At 47.2% G+C, this 22,078-nt stretch overlaps 1 protein-coding gene across 1 annotated transcript in view; it reads right to left on the bottom strand.

The window, feature by feature from the left end:
- TMEM120B (transmembrane protein 120B) overlaps positions 1–22,078 on the bottom strand; it is a 39,693-nt gene that overhangs the window by 16,823 nt on the left and 792 nt on the right. Inside the window, exons 2-4 of the mRNA XM_037816788.1 lie at positions 5,359–5,477; positions 3,438–3,554; positions 500–559 (exon numbers count right to left, since the gene is read on the bottom strand). Of these exons, the coding sequence (XP_037672716.1) occupies positions 500–559; positions 3,438–3,554; positions 5,359–5,477 (296 nt within the window). The remainder of the gene's footprint in view (positions 1–499; positions 560–3,437; positions 3,555–5,358; positions 5,478–22,078) is intronic.

The raw sequence follows: 22,078 nt of genomic DNA on the forward strand, positions 1-22,078 counted from the left end.
TAACAGCGATGCTCACTCGGGAGGAAAAGTTCAACTGCACAGAAGCCCCCCAAGTCCCTGAACTCCAGGTCTAGGGCTCTGGGCCTGTGGGGGGCAGCCAGGAGAGCAGACATGGTCTCCTCCCTCAACCAAGTGCTGGAGCAGAAACGCCACAAATCAATTTCCCTGGGAAAATGATAGCTTTAGGGTAGGCGGGATGGCCCATCTCCCATGAAAAATGGCCCTTCTGTATGCCACACCTTCTCACATAACATTTCTCATGAGACACAGGTGATCTCATCCGGCCATTGTGCCAACTCTGTGAAAGGAAGGAAGGAAAACCTCCCCTAGGAGCTCCCTGCTGAGGAGTCAAGGGTCAGAGGGAGTCAAAAACAAGAGCCCCGACCGTTCACAACTTTTTATGTATGCAAAAATTCTAGCTTGGGCCCATCTTCCCTGCGTTGAAAGAGCAAAATGCCCAGAATTTCATGAGGCCAGGCAGGGGCCTGGGCACACTTACTTGGCCTGATTGTTGAGAAGAGTCACATTCACGTTGCCGAGGACGAGATTTAAGTAGAGCCTGCCAGGAAAGACCTGTGAGGACCTCATTCCCGGACAACCCGGGGGGCAGGCCCCAACCACAAAGATCCAGATTAGCTCAACACACTCACACTGCACACCTGCTGTGTGAAGACAGGGTACTCAGCTCCGCGGTGTGGAGTGAGATGTGACTGTGACCCTGTGACATGTGACAATCATGCTAATCCACTCCCCACCCCATTTTGCTTCAATCACAGACACGCCCACATTTTAGTTGTCTTCGAAACCGTTTCCCAGCCTCCTCTGCAGCTAGATGTGAGCAGGTGACTACTCTCCAGCCACTGAGGCAAAGGGATGCATGTGTGCACTCTCTGGGTCAGTTTAAAAAGGACTCTTTAAAATTAAGGCATATTTCGCTTGTTAGTGCACACACCTTATGTGTACATGACAATTTTTTTTACATATTTGCACACCGAAATCAAGAAATAAAACGCTTCCAGTCCCAGAAGGCTCCCTGGTGCCCCTTCCTTCAAAGGGGTCCACTGCTGTGCTTGGGTTAGTTTTGAACATCACGTAAATGTGTACAGTGTGTACTATTTCATGCCTGGCTTCTTTCCCTCAATACTATGACTGTGAGAGTCCTCACGTTGCACGGGTATCAGTAATTCTTTCTTTTGTCACAGTGTGAGTATTCCATTGAGTCGAAAGACCATAACTTTTACTCACTCTATTGTTAACGACCATTTGGCTTGTTTTCAGTGTTTGGCTATTACAAATAAAACCGATGTGCACATTTTTTTTTAATCAAGATATAATTCACATACAATGGCATTCACCATTCTCAAGAGTACAATTCAATGGTTTTTAGGATACTTACAATATTGTGCAACCATCACCATTATCTAGTTCCAGAACATTTTCATCACCCCAAAAAAGAAACCCCATACACATGAGCAGTCACTCCCTATTCCCCCTTCCTTCCCCCAGCCCCTTGCAACCATGAATGCACTTTCTGTCTCCATGGCTTTGCCTGTTTTGGACACTTCATAGTAATGGATTCCTACAGGATGAGGCCTGTTGTGTCATGTACATTCTCGTATGTGCCTTCAGGAGGACATGAGCGTCCTGTCCCCTGGACAAGGTTAAGAAGTGAGCAGTAGACAGACCCCGAGTCCCTAGATGACCTCCTTAGACCCTGCTCTTGGCCCACTCACCTCTGGACTGTTATGGGTTTCTCTTGTTTGAGCTTTTGTACCTTTGGGCCACTGGTACAACAGCCTGTACCCCAATACACTTATAAAGGTATAAATAAAGGGTTATGGGACCTTGGGGGAGGGGGTTTAATCCATAGAGACAGCGGTGTTTGGAAAGGCTTCATTAAGGTGGGAAAAACTGAACTGGGCTTTGAAGGATGACTAGGAGTTTGAGAGGAAAGAAGAGAAGAGAAAAACCTTTTTTCTAGCTCTCAGTGGATTCTAGGGGTATTTCCAATTTGGTGAAAGTGAAGCAAAGGTATGAAGAGGGCATCTGTTTTTCTCACATAGCATACAGCCCCTTCTTCCTGAAAGGGCAATGGAACTTCCCTTCAGAGTCACTTTTCCCCAGTAGACCCTGAGGGAAAGCACAAGACCCAGGCTTGGCCAATCAGAGCAGTGAATCCTCCTGATTGGCTCAAGAATGGCCCTGTGATACAATTGAGGCCAATGAGAATCAGCCCTGGGACTTCCCCCAGAGCTACAGAGCGAAAAATGTTCTCTACTGAGATTTCTAAGGGGAAGGGGTAGAATGCAAGCCCGGTGCTGCTGGGGGCCAGCTTGTAGAGAAAGCCTGCCTAGGAATGAAACCCACACTGCAAAAGAGTAAAAAGAGAGCCAAGTAAGAGGGAGATCCTAACAGCAGTATTTGAGCAGCAGGATCCAGCCATACCTGAAGCTATACCTGGACTTTTCTACATGAGCCAATAAATCCCCTATTTCTAATGAAGCACTTTTGAACTGGGTTTACTGTCACCTACAATCCAAAGATTCCTCACTGAGGCAAGATGTATGGAGGAACTGGGGAGGAAGGAGGCTGGAAGGTGGATTTGAGTCACTCTGCTAAAGAGGGTCATGGCTGTCAGGTTGTGGTTTCATTCTGTTGAAAATGACTCATGGAGTTTTTAACAGCGAAAAAGGCGATGTCAAGAGAAATGGCTTAAAATGTAACAGAACTGGCAAGTCACCTCCCATTCCATTGCTGGCCTAAAAGTGATCCTCTCCCCCTGGTGGGAGGCTCTGACTCAGTGCCTGGCAGAACCGAGAAGAAAGTCACGGTAAAATGACACGATGTGCCTGGAAGCCCATGTCAGGTTACAATACACTGACACTGTAAGGACCTCACCCCAGAACAAGGGGACAGCAATGACTTGAGGGTGGGGATGGGGACTTTTCTGAAGGGGGACGAGGCAAAGAACACAGGCTCTCGAGTCAGAACGTCCTTGGTGAGAGACTCCCTGACGTCTCTGAGCTTGTAAAATGGGACACCTTGACCCAACTCACCAGGTTGTAGAGAATAATACAACCGACGTCAAAAGACCTCATAGCACAATGCCCAGCATACAGCTGGTGCTCAATAAATGTTCTCTTGGGAGACACCAACCTTTCCTCCTGGCCCCAGGTGACACTAGGCATGTGGCAAGGGCTGGAACTAGATCTTCTGTTTCCCTGCAAGAGCCCTGCCCAGATGTCATTACCCACACAGTGGAGGCTGAGGTCCCTCCTAGGCTCATGCGGAACCGTGAGGAAGCCTCCTGTGCTTTCCTTCCCTTGCTTACTCTTTTTCCCTCCACCTCGAGCTCATGAGGGAGGTGGGAGCTATGTGGGATGTGTGGTCCAGACCCTCCCGCCCACAGCAGAGGTGGGTAAGTCCCCAGCTCCTACCCGTTCTTCTTTGGCAGGTAAGCCTCCATGTCGAAGAAGACGTTCTGGCGCTCCTTGATGCTGGTGTCCATCTGCTGGATGAGCTCCACCTCCTCCTGCCTGGCATGGCGCTTATACCTGTGGTCAGAGGAGGGGGTGCAGGAGGAATGGGGGATGAATCAGACTGGAGGAAGAAGCCGGATGCACCGAGCACCCCCTTCCCACCACCTCGCCTGCCCAACACTTCTCTCAATCTCGATTCTCCACCATACTCTCAGGGTTTGCTCTGGCTCATTGGTAGCTTTGTGACCTTGGGAAGGTCCTTTTAGTCTCTCTGCCTTTTTTTCCACACCTGAAAAATGGGGTAACAGCAGGCCTCCCTCAGGGGCAATTCTGTGGTGAGGACTGAATGGGGACATTGAGAAAGATACGTGACACAGAGTCCCAGCTCAACGGACAATGACCAGCAGTGACGTTCTTCTCCTGGCCACAGTAAAGAAAAGCCCGGAGATTACTAGAGGCAGACAGGGAGGCGTTTTGAGAGCATAAGCAGTCAACCAGTTAAGGTCTGGCTGTTATCCCTTGGTAAAACTTAACTCCAAGACTAGAAAAGCCAAGTCATACATACCCTTGAACGGCAGGGGTCCTTGCATGTAGGAACCTAACTTCATCAATTAACCTTCTAACCTAGTGGGTCTAAACCGAGGTGATTTTGCACAACCCCCCCCCCCAAACATCTGGAGACATTCTGTTGTCATGTCTGGGGTAGGGGCTGCTCCTGGCAGCCAGGGAGTAGAGGCCAGGCCAGGGGTGCTGCTCAACATCCTGCCACACACAGGACGGCCCAACAGTTATCCAGCCCAAAAGGCCAAGAGTGCCAAGGCTGAAACACCCTAGACTGAAAAAAGACTCGAGGCCTGCCATCAGTCAGATGTGTTCAGCCAAGAGTGGTGATGTCCTTACATGGAACCAGCCACACTCCTGTCTGGGTCCCCCATCCCCAGAACTAGCAGGCCTCCATTTCCAAAATGGTCACTCGAGATTGGGGTATAATGGCAACCTCCCCAAAAACTGTCCAAGAGGGAAGGAAGGAACTGACCAGGAGACTCACGCTCTGGCCTGGAGGCCCCGCAAAGGGATCTGGGACAAGCCACTCTGTGCCTCAGTTTCCCCACCTACCTAAGGGGTGTCACAGCATCTACTGTACCCCTTCACTCACTGGGGAAGAAAGGACTTTCCAAACCATAAAGGACCAAGAAGTGAACTTATTATGCTAGCCTCAGGAAGAGACCTAAGTCACAAGCTTGAGTACATTCCCACCAGAGATGCCAACCTACTACCCCTAAGCCAGACACCCTGGTGGGGAAAGCCCCCCATGCCCACGAGAAGGTATCTGCTGCTCCCCTACTCAGCACAGCCGCTTCTTATAATAGCACCCCAACTTTCCCTTGGGGAACTATCTCTCATTCTCTCCCACATCTGGTTCAGGTGGACTGCCCCACCCCCAGGTGCCAGGTGGGTTTACGACCTAGCTTTGCCCAACCAGAGCCTCTGTGATAGGTTCACAGATGGGGACATGACCAATTCCAGCCAATGAGAATCACACCCAGAGCCTTTGCTGGAAGTTCTGGGAAAGAGACATTCTCATTCTGCTGGGGTGGCCAAGCCAGGAGGAAGTGAGGCTGGAAAATACAAGCCTGGCCGGATGGTGGCCAGCTCAGTGACCAGGAGGGGCCAGCCAGCCCGAAAGTGAAGCCAATCAGAGGAAGGCAGAATCTAGAGAAAAAAACAAATTCCTAAAAACACCCTTCGACCCCTGGACACAGCGATGTCTGAAGCCACTCGGTTTTTTTTCCATTAATATGCCCATTTTCTGCTTATGCCAGTTTTGAGTGGGCTTCTGTCTCTTAAACCAGGAGCCTCTGTGCTGCACCCCACTTACCTCTGCAGTGTGTACTTCAAGTCCTTCAGCCGCTTCTTCTGCTTACTAATGGAGCCACTACACAAAGTCTGGAGCGCAGTCAGCTCCTCCAGCTTCTGTTTGTAGATCTTGTGCGTTTCCTGAAGAAGCGAACAGGTCATTTTTCATAGTCTTCTTGTGTTCAGGGGATATGACTACAAGATCACAGTTTAACAGCTAAAAGGATACAACTAAACCTGTCAACTACAACTAAGCCACTGGCTTAGAAAACTGGGACTGGAACTGGGGGCAGCAGCATGGCACCGCACTTGGGTAATGGGTAACTGCTGTTTCTCCTGCCCAGCTTCCATTCCCCCTTCTGGTAACAGGAAGAGCCACCCCTGGCAATTCTAGACAGAGCTGACAGTCCCCACTCCAAGGGTGGTCATATGACCCAGACCTGGCCAATCAGTCTTCTCCAATCCTCTGGCAAATGACTGGTTCAGAAGTAGACACATGGCTCAAGCTGGGACAATGAGAATTAGCCCTGGGACTATGGTTGGAATTTCTGGTTTGAAGATGCTCTTTTTCCCCCGGGTTTGCTAATGCGGTAGAAGGTGAACCTGGGGCTACATCAGCCCCTGGATCTAACCAAGTCTGAATGAACACTCTTGGTTATCTGAATTGATAAATTCCTTTTCACTTACACCAGTTTGAGTTGGTTTCTGAAGCTACCAATCAAAAGAGTCTTCTGAGTCAACTAGGAGAAGCATACGCTCCTTCTTCCCTTAAAGCCAATCCTCCCTACCCCAGGGACACGCATTCCAATTAACCCAACATCTCATTTCCAGGGCCAGAGGGCCAGGAGAAATACAAGAGACTTCTCCCCCATGCCAGGAAAATGGAACACAGGAACTCCTCAGTCTTGCTGCTATGGCACAACTCCCAATAAATAGCTCCATGTGCAGGTAAACAGTTCTTATCTCTAGAGTTCTGATCATCTAAGATCATCTAAGACCAACAATTTGGAGAAACCAATATGGTGAACGGGAACCATGAAATTAAAGACAGTAAGCTGAGGAATGTATTTAAAACAACTATTTTCTCAGCTGGGGGAGGAAAGTCTACAGCAGTGGGAGAGAAGAAGGGGATGGGCAGGGAGTGAGGAGAGAGCCCCTCAATATGAAGGTGAACCCAGAAAATAAGGAAGAAGTGAAGGTAATGAAGTGACTGGTCAACACTCAGGATTAACATCCAAGCACACTGTTGGGGGCTCCTCTGGCCCACTCCAACCGGGGGTAGATGGGACCATCCCCTTGTATTGATGTGGTACCCATTCCTGGGCACCCAGAGGGGAAAATCATCTCTAACTTTTTATTTTGAAATAATTTCACACTTAAAGAAGAATTCCAGGAACAGTACAAAGAACACACATCCACCCTTTTCCTGGACTCACCAACTGCTAACACTGCGCCATAGCTGCTTTATCCCCCATACGTGTGCACAGCTGTGGTGCAGGTGTGCTCAGGTGTGTACGCAGGTATGTGCACAGGTCTGTTCTTTTTCTAAATCAGAGACTGGTAAACCATGGCCTGCAGCCAAATATGGCCTGAAACCTGTTTCTGTACGTGCAATGTATTAGTTTCCTACGGCTGCTGAACAAAGTACCACAGACGAGAGGCTTAAAAGAACAGACATCTCTTCTCCCACAGTTCCGGAGGCCAGAAGTCCAAAACCAAGGAGTGGGAAGGGCCACACGCCCTTCTTGGTTCTGGGGGAGGGTCCTACCGAACCTCGTCCACTTTCAGTGGCCCCAGGAGCTCCTTGGCTTGTGGCAGTGTCACTCCCACCTGCTCCGTCTCCATGTGGCATCCCTCTCTGCATCTCTGTCCAAGTTTCCCTTCTTGTAAAGAAACCAGACACGCTGGGTTCAGGGCCCACAGCACTTCAGTACAATCTCATCTTAACCAATTCCATCTGCAAAGACGCCATTGCCTATTGAGGACTAACAATTTAGCAGGCTGAGCCCTCGATCTTGAGGCTTACCCTTATGAAACTTGTTGCTGCAAAGGAGAGGCTGAGCTTACCTATAATTGTGCCTAAGAGTCTCCCCCAGAGAAACACTTTGTTGCTCAGATGTGGCCTCTCTCTCTAAGCCCACAAGGCACGTAAACTCACTGCCTTCCCCCTTACGTGGGATACAACTCCCGGGGGTGTAAATCTCACTGGCAACGTCGGACATGACTCCTGGGGACGAACTTGACCCTGGCAACATGGGATTGAGAAATCTTGACCAAAAAGGGGAAGGAAAATGAAACAAAATAAAGTTTCAGTGGCTGAGAAGTTTCAAATAGAGTCAAGAAGTTACTCTGGAGGGCATTTTTATGCGCTGTATAGATACCCTTTTTTAGTTTTCAGTGTACTGGAACAGCTAGAAGGAAGTACCTGATACTGTTGAACTGCAACCCAGTAGCCTTGATTCTTGAAGATGATTGTATAACTATGTAGCTTATACTGTGTGATGATGTGATTGCAAAAACCTTGTGGCTCACACTCCCTTTATCCAGTGTAGGGACAGATGAGTAGAAAAATGGGGACAAAAATTAAATGAAAAATAGGGTGGGATGGGGGGATGGAATGTTTTAGGTGTTCTTTTCTTTTATTTTCTTTTTTTTTTTGAGTAAGGAAAATGTTCAAAAATTGATTCTGGTGATGAATGCACAACTCTATGATGGTATTGTAAACAACTGATTATACACTGTGGATGATTATAGGGTATGTGACTATATCGCAATAAAACTGAATTAAAAAAAAAAAGATGCTACTGCCAACTAAAGTCACATTCTGAGGTTCTGGGGGAACCGAAGTTCCAGGGGACACTGATTAACCCAGTAAACAATGAGAGTGGGTTTTTCCTTGCATTTTCAAATGGTTGAAAAAAATGAAAAGACTATGTCACCACATGTGAAAATTTTATGAAATTCAAATTTCTGCATCCGGAAATTTTAGGCATCCATAAACCTTCCCTGGCACCCAGCCTCACCCGTTCGTTTCCATACTGTCTGTGGCTGCTTTTGCGCAACAACGGCAGAGTTGAGGAGCTGCGACAGGGACCGTCTGGCCCAAAAAGCCGAAAATATTCACTGTCTGGCCTTTTACCAACAAAGTTTGCCCACTGCTGTTGTACACCATTTGTAAGTTAGCTGTAGACATAGCGCCTCTTTACTCCTGAACACTTCGGTGTCTGTTTCCTAGGAACAGTGACATTCTCTGGTACATCCACAGTACAATGATCAAATAGAGAAACGTCAACCTTGACACCAGGCAGGGCTGTGGTCTCCCAGGCTATGCAAGCTCAAGTTGTCCCAACCCCGGACCCCGGCTGTGTGCTGCAGGCACCACAGAGGCAGGCTGCGCGCGCCTCTGAGCCGCCCCTAACCCAGGCCTTGGCCAGCCTCTGTCTCTCGTGACCCTGCAGTTTCTGAAGAGTCCCACCCGGCTGTTTGATGGAAGGCCCCCCAATCGGGATCAGCTTGCATGTGGCCGCCCCGCGATTTTGGTTATGCCTGTGGGGCAGGAAGGTCCCTGGAGAGACGGTGCATCCTCAGTGCCTCCCATCCGGAAGGCCGTGATGTATGTGTGAGCACTCGCTGCCGGGTAAGGTGGGGCCCACCTGCCATCTCCACGCACAGATGCCATCTTTCTATGGGTCACTAACAGGCAATCTGTGGGGAGAGGGGCTGGGTTTTCACCACTTTTGAATTCTGCCCTTCAATTCCAAAACAGCCCTCTATGTCCAACAGATATCTGCTGGTAATAAAGGCTCCCCAGAATGGGACGGGGAGGGGAGCAGCAGGGAGACCCTGGCCGGGCCTTTGGGCTGAGGCTCCTGGGAGATAAAGAGCACTCTTTGGTGTTGGGTCCCACCATGGAGAGCAAGACCAAACCGCAAAATCAGCAGCTGGATGCCCACCAGGCAGGCCTCTTCGTTTTTTTTGTTTTAATTCATTTTTTATTGAGATATATTCACATACCATATAATCATCCACGGTGTACAATCAATTGTTCACAGCACCATCATACAGTTGTGCATTTATCACCCCAATCTATTTTTTTGAACATTTTCCTTGTACCATAAAAAGTAAAAATAAGAATAAAAAATAAAAGTAAAAAAGAATACCCAGATCATCCCACCCCTCCCACTCTATTTTTCATTTAGTTTTTTTGTCCCCATTTTTCTACTCATCCATCCATACACTGGATAAATGGAGTGCAATCCACAAGGCTGTCACAATCACACTGTCACCCCTTGTAAGCTACAGTTATACCATCATCTTCTAGAGTCAAGGCTATTGGGTTACAGTTTGATAGTTTCAGGTATTTACTTCTAGCTATTCCTGTGCATTAAAACCTAAAATGTGTTATCTATATAGTGCATAAGAATGACCTCCAGAGTGACCTCTCGGCTCCATTTGTAATCTCTTAGCCACCAAAACTTCATTTCATTTCATTTCACATCCCCCTTTTGGTCAAGAAGCTTTCAATCCCTTGATGTCGGGTCCAGATTCATCCCCAGGAGTCATATCCTACGTTGCTGGGGAGATTTACACCCCTGGGAGTCAGGTCCCACGTAGGGGGGGAGGGCAGTGATTTCACTCACTGAGGTGGCTTAGCTAGAGAGAGAGGGCCACATCTGAGCAACAAAGAGGTATTCAGGGGGAGACTCTTAGGCACAATTATAAGCAGGTTTAGCCTCTCCTTTGTAATAATGAGCTTCATAAGGGCAAGTTCCATGATAGAGGGCTTGGCACATCAAACCACTAGTCCTCAATGTTCGTGAGAACATCAGCAACAATCCAGGTGAGGAAGCCCAACACCCCTGCATTTTCCCCCAGCTCCTCAGGGGGGCCCTGCATATATATTTTTATTCTCTGTCCAAATTACTTTGGGATGTGTAGCTATTTCACACTAACCTATGCAAACCTACCAGGTCTCACTTCCTATTAAAAGTTCCATGTAATTATGTAAGAGTCAATTGTTTAGGAAATACAGATCTTGCACCAACTAAACATCTCTTCCCTTGGTCTCACGTGGAATTTGAAGTTTTAAAAAGCAGCCAGTATTGTCCTTTTCCCTTTGGCCCAATTTGCCCTCATCCTAACCACATCTGCTTCATTCATATCTCTAGTTGAAGTCTGGACTCTTTTTCAGCTTTTTTAACAGTTGCTATATGTGCTAATTCTGACATTCCTATCTGCTGAGTTCTAGCTCTGAGCTTCAAGTGTCACCCAAACTTCCAGGGATCCATCAGCTTATACAAAAAGGGATCAGCATCTCAGAATCTTGAGAGAGCCATTACAATTCAGGAATAGATTTGACTGCTGTAAGGGCTTACAATCTAGGGACCATTACAATAATTGTTCCCCTGATAGGCTGTGCTCTAAGGTTCAATTCTGAGTTTACACATTGTAGGTAGTCCATATTGGTGAGGCATTATAGCGTTTGCCTCCCTCTTTGGTGTTAACTAATATTTAATTTTGCAAGTAAAATGGGAAGACACTATCCTTGTTAAAAATGGAAACAATACAGTTATGGCTCAAACAATACAGTCTGCCTTGATTACACCCCTATCCTGTTTTCTCCCCCATCCCCATCTCCAGAAGTAACCAATATTACCAATTTATTCTTCTAGACCTTTTTCTGTATGCTTACAAATATGTGCAAAAGCAGCCATAGGCGATTATATAAACGAACGGGTGAGGTTGTGTTCCAATAAAGCTGTACTTATGGACACTGAAATTTGAATTCCATGTAATTTTCAAGCCTCACAAAGTACTATTACTCTTTTTAATTTTTTTTCAACATTTAGAAAATGTAGAAATCATTCTTAGCTTACTGTTCATATAAAACCAGGTAGCAAGCTGGATTTGGCCCATGTGCCATAGTCTTACATATTACATATATAGAACACACACTGTTGCAAAGAGTAATTGTCCCCAGTACTTACTCTCATTTTCCTCCTTTAGTAATCGGACCCCAGCGACTTGTAGCTCGGCACATGTCCCAGCCTTCCCAGCAGCCAGGTGTAGCGGCACAACTACGAGTTAGCCAACACGACGCAAGCAGAATTGATGGGTGCAAGCTCCAAACACCTTTCTGTAAGGAAGTACCTGCCCTCCACTCTAGCATCCCCCTTCCCCTGCTGGGACACAGCAGCCAACGGGTCCAGTGAGCTTTAAACCAGGGGTGGAAGCCACGCGATGTGAAGCTATAGCCCACTCTCCCCTCCCCAGCCAAACCAACCTGGGTCCCGGGGTGACCCACGTGGTGGAGCTTACCACCCGGGATGGCTTTAGGGACACGGTCGCCCTTCTTTGACCCTCTTCACATAGAGAGGTGGGGTCTGTTCCCTCCCCTTGAACCCGGGCAGGCTTGTGACGGGTTTGACCAAGAGAATCTGGCAGAAGTGACACTAAGTGATTTGCGAGAAAAAGTCGCAACAGGCCATGCTGCCTCTGGCTTGTTTGCTGGACATCTGCTCTGGGAGCAAAAGTCCAGCTACCCCGAGGGCACCATGCTGTGTGGGAGCCCTGACCTCAGGGAGAAGTTCTGGGTGAGCGTGCCAATCCACAGCCCCAGCCAAGCAGGCCTCGTGTCTTTCCAGCCCAGCTGCCCGACGAGTGGGGAGAGAAACCTCCTGCTATTGTACCCCTAAAAATGATTGAAATGAGAAATTTTGTTTATATATTACAAAAATATTTGTGAGAAAGAACAAAAAATAAATTTTTTAAACCAAAACAAAAAAATGTACCTCTTAAATTAAACAATCTTTTGAATTTTCATTAAATATATTTTCAGCTGATTCTTCTTTCCGCATCATGTAAAAAAGAAAAGAAAAAAACAAAAAAAATAAATTTCAAGATGATTTCAGTTCCCAGCCATCTGAGTTACCTCCAGCCATTCAAGTCTTCCCAACTAAGGCCCCAGATATCATAAAGCATACTCAAACCATCCCCACTGTGCCGAGTCTAAATTCCATCAGCATGATCTAATTTGTTTAATGCAAAGATAAATAACTGGAACACCACTCACTCTGCACCACAACCTTCCTCTGGATTATTACATGAGAAAGAAAGAAGCTACCTCATTTGAGCCACTTTATTTGGGGGTCGGTTTGTTACAGCAGCATAGCTTATACCTTAAAACCCAAACTTTTGATTTTTTTCAAATACATTAACAGAATCAGAATATACATCCAATTCTACAACTTGCTTTTCTCATCCAACAATATCTCTTGAAGATCTTCCCAGTTAGGATCTACAGAAGTACTTCGTTCTTTGGAGCGGTGGACCATATTTCAATGCTATGGATAGTACGACAGTCTATTTAACCATTCCCCTATTGCTGGATATCTCAGTTGTTTCCACTCTTGACCATAACCAACAAAGCAACATTGAAAATATCCTTGCACTGACTCCCTGTGCACACCTGCAAGCATCTCTCTGAGGAAGACAGTCCCTGGAGAAGAGAGGTATCACTGCTGGGTCAGAGAGCACAGGCATGTTTTTGGTTTTAATAGACCTTGGCAGACTGTCCCGCAGACTGGCTGTACCAATTTACACTCCTGCTCAGAGCATCTGACAGTCTTCCACACTTCAGCCACACTCAGCATTATCAACATTTTTCCAGGCACTTTTCTAAGGCCCCACTGGTGGTATTTTCTGCTTGACCCTAAAGCATCAGATTATGTGGAACGGGAAGTCCATGGGCTTTCTCATAATTTTGTGCCCACACATATGGTGTCACTCCTGCTCCCCACGGTTCTCTCTCTGCCATTGGTCAAAGCCACTTCCCAGGGGAGATCCGATCCCGGAGGCCACACACCTAGTCCACTCCGGACCTGGACTCCAGGCTGAGGAGGACAGCACAATGCGGGGAGACCTGGAAACAAGGATCTTATTGCATGGAAGGGCATTCCTCTACCATGCCGTCTCCCACACCAGTAGGGAAGATTGTTAAATCACTTCCTGGATCCGCACTTTCTCTAGACAGCTGGCTCTTGATGTGCTGTCCATGAGGCAGTTGTGGCAGGGAGAGGGAATACAATTTCTGTCTTTTCTCCGAGGCCCTGGTTTACCACTGAACATGAAGATGTCTCCAACAGACCCTTGGGTGGACCTGTGCTTTGAGATGCTTTTTCCAGGAGCAGGGCTGAGCCACACTGAGGCAATCCAATTCTCCCTTACATCCACTCAACCTTGGCCCTGAGCCTCAAATGGAACCGTGTGGCCAGATGGAGGCCTTCTGTTGTTTTTGCCAACCAGGCAGCCAGTGCCCTCCTGGTAAATGTCCCCATATTTTCTTTGGACACCCATCGCTGCCACCCCTTCCCCCTACTTCCCGCCCCACACACAGTCAGGCCCTGAGATTTGGGGAGGAGCTCAGAGGACAAATGACCCATCAGAACATCTGCTTCCTGACCCATCTCAGTGCTTCAGAGATGGCCACTGAGAACGGGCGAAGCTCAGCTGTGGGGCTTTCATCAGAACTGCTACCAGTGAGAAACTTTCTGAACCAGCTTTGAGGCTAGCAGGATGGGAGCCAGAGCCACGAGGGCTGTCTTGCCAAAGTCGGGGAGTCGGAGGGACCCTGTCTGAGAACGAACCGGACCGCTGAGAGGAAAACAGGGCCGAGAGGCAGAGGAGGCCAAGTCTTACTGAGTTCACTTGAGCCCTGGAGCAGCTCTCCCTGAGGGCAGCACACCTCAGACTTCCAATCAATGACAGGAGCCCATGAATTGTGTTGTCTTTGGCTTGGTTTGCTTGGTCGGTTTCAACTGAGTGTCTTCATTTCAGATACATGTGTTAGAGTCCAGAAGAATATGCCAAAGAACAGAGACTTCCTTCTGGGTAAATAACCACACCCAGTAAGATGAGAAGCCACAAACCTTGGACTGCCCATTACTCTGATCCTGCCCAGGGCATTTTCACCTTAAAGATGCCGAAACCAAGGACCTGCAGCCCGGTTCAATGATTCCTTCCGCAAGTCCATAACTAAAGGGCTGCACACACACTCAAACTGCAGATCTCCAAACACCCATATTGGGGCTTTTACTGCCAAACTAAGAACTTAAGCCATTATTTTTTAACAATTTTATTGAGGTATAATTTGCATACTACAAAATTCACCCATTTCAAGTATATAATTCAGTAATTTTTGGTACATTTACCAAGTTGTATAACCGTCACTACAATCCAGTTCTAGAACATTCTACCACCCTTATAAGACCCTTTGTGCCCACTAGTGAACCCCAGCCCCAGGCAACCAGTACTCTACTTGCTGTCTCTATAGATTTGCCTATTCTGGACATTTCATATAAATGGAATATATGGTGTTTGGGTCTGGCTTCTTTCACCTGGTATAAGGTTTTTGAGGTTCATCTATATTATAGCAGGTATCAGTATTTTTCTAAACTGTCGTTCGGCAATAAAAATAAAGTATAAATATAATTCCTTTTATTTACTGATTCACCAGTTGTTGCACATTTGGGCTGTTTCCATTTTTTTTGGCTATTAAGAATAATGCCACTTTGAATATTCACGTACAAATCTTTGGGTGGACGTATATTTTCATTTCTCTCGGGAATGGAATTGCTGGGTAATATAGTAAATTTACATTACCTTTTTAAGAAAATGCCAAACTGCCAAGCTATTCTTTTTCTTCCTATACACTGACAACAGCACACTGGAATACAGGAGACACTCACCAAAAAACTGGGAGCCAGCTCTCTGCATACAGCGCAGCAGCACCCGTGTATTAAACCTGACTGACTCCCACATCAAGTCACCACCTCTAAAAATAACCCAGCATGCCGGGGGCACCAAGGCAGGGACACGAAGCTGCGGAAGGACTCCATTCCGCAGCACAGAGCAGGCCCCTGCTTCTTTTCCCAAGGCCCCAACTATCTCGTCCAAGACCAATTAAAACACACACACTAACACTTGACAGAACACCTAACGAGGCAGAGCTTTAGGGGAAAGAGGATAATTATAAGGAAAATGTTGCCAGAAGACAGTACAAAATCAAATGCTCACACAGATTTATTTTTCCAAGAGAGAAATGAATCTTGTGTACTACTCAATTCTGCAGGAAAAGACATTTGCATGGACATAATCACATCAACAACTTACGTTGAGCCTGGAAAGCTGTTTTCCTTTTGGTACTGCTGGGTTATGTATGTATGTACGTATGTATGTATTTATTTTGGTCTCCTGGATATCTTATTATGAACTACTGCAGGCATACCCCACACACACACACACACTATCATATAATTAACACCCATAGTCTTGCCCTCGATGTAAGAAATAATACTGTACATAGAGCTGAAAGCCCCCCAGGTTCCCTTCCTACATGGTATTGCCATTCTCAGCCCAAAGTGAATGCTTTGCTGGCTAGTTCCACACCCCACGCCCGCCCCACACCTGGGGGCTGACCTTGTGGACTGCATCTCCTGGGCTTCCGTGCCCTCTGCCTCCTGGTCAGGTTTGGCCAATGGCAGCAGCCACGGGAAGCCTCAAGTGCAGGAGGAAAGAGAGGCTGAGGTAGCTGTGCTTCCCACTTCCTCCCTGCTTTTGCTACCTGTTGCCCAGAGCTGCAACCTTCCGTGCCGGAAATCTCCTCTTCCCCAGCGTGAGCATCCTCCAGGCTCTGGGGACGCCCCCGCTCCCTATCTCTTTGGGCGTAGGACTAAGGATGGCTGGCTCCAGCTCCAGGTGCCTCACCATCCCATTAGACCTTTTAACCTGCCCACACCTCAGTAAATATCCCCTCCGTTAAATTCTGTTCGGTGAAATCTCTTAGCAAGAGCTAATTGCTTCATGCCAGGGCCCTGCCTGAATCTCCACTATACTGAAATTGGTCTTTATCATTCCCTTGCAACTGTTTATCCTTGTACTACACATAAATGTATCAGTCAGCAATATATAGTACTGTTTTGAATGTTAACTTATATAAATGGCCTATTGTACACACCCCCTGCAATTTTTTGCACAATGTTGCTATTTTTTAAAGATTTATTCATGGTGCTACATAGAGCTCTAGCTTATTCATTCTGCTATTCATAGCCACTCTGAGATATTCAGTATAATTACACATCCTGATGGACACAGGTTTCTAGTTGTTAGCTGTTACAGAAATTCTTGTACATGTCTCCCATTTGAATTTTTAGCTGTGCGATAGGTACTGGTTGTAAAAATGTAGAACAGATAAAAAGAGAGAGAGAGAAGTGCCAATGTCAGCTCTGTGAGCTGGGATGCCCCATAAGTTCTTTCCTACTAGAAGTTCTGGTTTCCATCCTCTACAGGTATAAAAGACACAAACAACTGAGTTTCCACTGGCGGATACGGAGCTCTCTGCCACCTCTCCTGTCCTCTGGGACCTGGCATCCTGCCCCAGTGGGAACACAAGACTAATGACTGGGTCCCAGCACGGCTGGGAAACATCTGGAGACCTCCTTAACACAACTTGGTCAAGTCATAAGACCCAGAACTAAAGAGTCAGAACTCCTGAGTCAACATTTGCTGCAAGAATTGCCATCGGAGGAATCTCATAGCGTTTACAGAAGGCTCCGGCCCCGGAGCACTGGAAGTTGGTGGGCAACTCCAGCAGATTCCAACGGACCCAGAATTGGACCACATTGTGCTGCCTTACATCTGTGCCTCTTCCTGATGGTAACTTTTCAAGAGATTAGTGTTCTATAGCTCTCTTTCCAAGGAATCACCTTCAAATAAAGGTTGCAAAATCTCAATTATACTTAACTAGGACGCATCACCATGGACATGCTACCAAGTATGGCAAGTTGACTTAACTTAAAATGTACGCAGTTTGTATTGGCAAAGATTCTGAGTCACGTGCCAGGATTGATTAGTGATGTCTGTTACAGGAGCAGTAAGTGGGTGTCGGCATATGTGTCAAGCGTTTGGAAGGTGGAAGACACAAAACACTATGGTTAAGTGACTAAGCTCTGCAGTTAGAATGCCTGAGTTCAAATCCAGAATCTGCCACATACTAGCTGAGAAAGCTTCATCGGGTTATATACTCTCTGTGTCTCAGTTTCCTCAGCTGTGAAAGGGCTAGGAGATGAAGTGTGTGTAACAGACCAGATGCTGTTTTGTTTTTAATCAGCCTTATTGAGGTACAATTCACATACCAATTCGCCAATGTTATGTGGACAATTCAATGAATTTTGAAAAATACAGATCATCACAACCAGGATATAAAACAAAGGTTCCCCAACTTTTTCAGATCACTCTGCCTTTTAGTGTCTCAGTAATCATCTCATGGAAACTTTAGGTCAAATATTTCATAAGTATTATATCCTAACACCATAGCAGCCTTTTGAAAAAAAAAAAAATATATATATATATATATATAAAATTTGAAAAACAAATTACTTCATTCTTAAATAACTGTAATTATTTACCAGCAGATTGTTTGTGCTGGTGGGCTCTGCACAAATTCTCAAACCTTGGAAACAAACTGGACATGGCCACCCTCATTTCCTGTTCGACATTGTTTTTCACAAAGAACTTGCTTTTTATCACAAAGACTGCTAGAAACCCAACTTTGCCAAAATATGACATCATCAAAAGAATGCAGTGTGATCTAATGTGAAACCGTGAAATGCCCTAAGCTAGCATTTTACCTGACATCTGACAGATGTCACTGTGTTTCCCTTCAATATTCAAATTACCCCACAGTGCCCCTGCTGTAGCTCCTCAGGGGTACCTGAGCATATGGTTTGGGAACTACAGATATAGACCATTTCTACTACCCCCAAAAGATGCCTGTCCAGCATCCCTCTTCCTGTTTCTTTCTTTCCTTTTCTTTTTTTACTACTGCCTAGCCGATCAGTGTCAGCGATTGCTTAAGGGACAATAGCATCATCACCCACCTGGGCCAATAAGAATTAGGCCTGGGACTCTTGCTGGAACCACTAGGAAAAGATGCTCTGTTTCTACCAGTTTGCTAAGTTGGGAGACATCAGCCTGGGGCTTCTGGTGGTCATCTTTGCCCCAAGATGGGAGAGATGCCTGAGAATGAAGCTGGTGTAGGGGATACTGAGAGAGGGGCACATGCAGACATCATCTGAGCCCCTGGATCCAGCCGTGCCTGAAGTCATTTGCTCCTGGACTTCCCAAAACATAAGCCAATGAATCCCCTTTTTGGCTTAAACTTGGAACTAAGGAGTGCCTTACAAATGAAAAGAGACCCAGCAAGTTCAAAAATTTTTCTTCTAGACCTAAGGGTCCCAGGATCCCTCTAGAACCCAAATAATATCTGAAGGAGACAGCAAGCCTGGGTTTGAATTCAGGCTCCACCACTTCCAAGTTACTTAACATATCCTAGTCTCGGTCTCCTCACTTTCAACCAGGGTTGTTGTTTGGATTGAGTGGGATAAACCATGTTTCACAGGGTGAGCTGCCCTGGTCTTGTAGATAAAGAAACTCAGGCTTGGAGAGGTGTTGTGCCAAAGGTCAGACACTACACAGTGGCAGATGTAGGACTGGAACCCAGGAACCCTGACTCCTTGTCCAGTGCCCTTTCCGCATACACACAGCCCCCACTTTTTTTTTTTTTTTTCAGCAAGATGGACTCGTATGTAATGTAATATAATCATGGGAATGGTATCCTATCATCCTTGCCATATAACGTAATGTAATCATGGGGGTGACAGCACAGTGCCCTTGCTGTATTTTATTGGTTAGAAGCAAGTCACAGGCCCCACCACACTCGAGGACAGAAGATACCAGAAGGCAGGGATCATCACGGGGGGGCAGTGACTTTAGGGTCTGCTGGCCACATTACTCACCTTTGAACAAATGAGTATTTCCCAGACGGGGTGTTTGCAGGCTGTCCACACAACCCACTTTATTAAAGAGAGAGACCCACAGGGCAACCCAGGATGGAGGAGACACAAAAGCCAACAACACAGCACCCAGGGCACAGATCTGCCTGAGCTGAGCTCCCCTTGGGTAGTGGTTAAGAGCACGGACTCTGGCACACGACAGCCTGGGTCTGAATCCCGATTCCAGCCCTTATAAGCCCTGTGACCGAGGGGAACTGACATAACCCTCCATGGGATGAGGATAGCAGGATCTCCAGGATCTATTTCATAAGGGTTTAATGAAATACTGAGCTGCCTGCCTCCCTGATGTCTACTCTATATGCAGCAATCAGAGGGATGCCAGTTTTGTTAGAAGGAAAAGCTAAAATCTTTTTTTACTATGGCCTATGGGGCCTTAGGGGACAGGCCCCTGCTGACCTCCTTTCCTCTCCCTGGCTTTTGCCCCTCTCTGCTCAGCTACCAGGGACAGCAAGCAGGCTCCTGCCTCAGGGCTTGGCAGTGGCTACTCCTGCTACTTTGAAATGTTCTTCCCAGACATCCGCATGGCCCAATCTGTCCTCTCCATCAAGTCCTTGCTCAGTGGTCACCCCTCAGTGAAGCGCTCCCTCACCTCCCTGTATACGCTGGGCTTTCTGAGGGGCCAGCACCTTCTCTGGGAAGGACAATGAGATGGTCTAACTGTTGTCCAAAATTGACATCCTTCTGGGGTCAAGCACGGGGAAAGGAGGTTTGGGACCACCTGCTTCCTGGGTAGGGAGAGACAGGGTCAGGTTTCCAGTGATGCAAGGCAGGAAATGCTCGTTAAATCACCTGCCACCGTGTCTGTAAGTGACCTTCTGTGGTCAGGCCACAGGCCACGGGGCCAGAACACGTGCTGGTTTTAATCTGATGCTAGATTCACCAGCACCACCAAAATCCCAACCAGGGTAAACAAAGATCCTACAGAGACTCGAACTGTGCCCTGGAGTTGAGTAAGTCCCCGACAGATGCAAAGCACAGTTAAAACACACACACACACACACACAAAAAAAAACCCCCAATCTTTTCCTCTAGAAAGTCCCAGAGATGTTATGGGGTAGGGAGCAGGGAACGTTCCAAAAACCTTTCAGATCCACCTTCCCCAACCCCAAACACTCTCTAGAGTCTGCAAAGTAGGTTTCCTCTTTCCTCCCTGCATTTATAAAGGAACTGAAAAACAGGGACCCTATACAGCACGCCAAGAAGAATGGGATCAGAGAAATACAGATGCGAAACCCATAAACCCCAGATTCAGAAGCACATGTATATGAATATATTTCAATAAAATTACACTTAAAAAAAAAAAAGCAGATGTAGGAAAATTAAAGATAGATGGGGATTTTCTGGTGGAAAAAAAAAATCCTTCTCATTGTTAACTGCTGTTACCTCACTGCCACCCAACAAGCACCTCATGTCTGAAACTCTATCCAACACATGCACGTAAACCCTACTTATTAGATGCATATGTCCAGGGATTTTTCATCTCAAGAGTTCAGAGTTCTCACATATAATTTGGCGGCCACAGAGGGGCCTCCCAACACAATTACATACTTACATACCTCTGAATAAAATATTTAGAGAACTAAGTTCTAGCCTCAACTTTACGCCTAAATTGCTGTGTGACCACAGTTCAGTCAATTTGCATGTCTAAGCCTCCGTTTTCTCATCCATGAACTTCAGGCACAGGTGGTGTTTTTGCTCCAGTCCACCCCAGGCCCTCGAGGACTCTGTGGCCTTCCATCCATCAGCAGCCACGGACCAGGCAGCTGACCCCCAAATCCCATTGCCAGCAGGGTCCCTCTTCTCCAAAGCAGGATCCAGTCCACCCCAGGTGCCCACTTCCAGATAACTGAACTGGGGACATCAGCACTTCCTCTCGGTCAGCCCTTTCACCATTCTGGCTGTGCACCAGAGGGCAAAATCCAGATTTAATTCCTAATTCCTCTCTGTCCCTAACACACCTGGCATCGGAGACATCAAGTTAGAACATAACAACAAATACGACGACTCCTTTGGAGCCTCTGCCTGCCAAGACTTGCTATCTAATTGCTGTTAACTGCATTAATTGCACAGCTCTGAAGTGTTAAAGACTCCTCCTCCTCCTATTGTAAGGAAGGAGAAGGGAAAGGAATCATGAATAACAAAAGCTCCCCTCAGCACCCCTCTCTGCTTCTCCCACTCCCCATCCTTAATGCCCTCTCCATGGATGGACACGGCCGCAGAGCCCAGGAGGACAGAGCGTTAAGAAGGGAACCCTGGGATGGAGGTGGAAGGGATCTGCAAGGCAGTGGAGCTCCAGGCAGAGTGAAAGGGCACCCAACCCACACACGGTGGGATGCTGCTTCCAGGGCCCTCAGCGTTTGCTCAGTCTCTCCAGCACCCCTCTCCCCATTCATTGGGACCGACCACCTCACGTGTAGAAAGACCCACCACAGAGGCCCCTGGAACCTCCCCACTCTCCTCTAGATGCTGGAGGCCAATCCAACCGCAGACAAGAGCTACCGTGACAGATGAAACACCATGGCCCCAACTGGGACGAGAGGAGTGGGTGGGGGTGTACAGTGTGATTTCAGGCAAATAGAGCCCACCCCCTGAGAAAGCAAACACAATCCCCTAGATGGAGAGGGGACAGCTCCATCTTCAAAAATGGTGCCAGGGTCGGTCCCTCTTGGCGAATCCCAAAGCTTCCTGAGGCATCTCTGGTCACCAGAGTATGTAGTTGAAGCCTCTCTGAATGGCCTACCAGGAACAACCACTCCTGCCAAGACCTCTGGCAGCAGTGCCAGTCTCTCAAGGGCTGTCTCTCCAGCACCCGGTCACACCCCGTCCCATGGA

Source organism: Choloepus didactylus, chromosome 23, assembly GCF_015220235.1.
Source record: "Choloepus didactylus isolate mChoDid1 chromosome 23, mChoDid1.pri, whole genome shotgun sequence".
Lineage (NCBI taxonomy): Eukaryota > Metazoa > Chordata > Mammalia > Pilosa > Megalonychidae > Choloepus > Choloepus didactylus.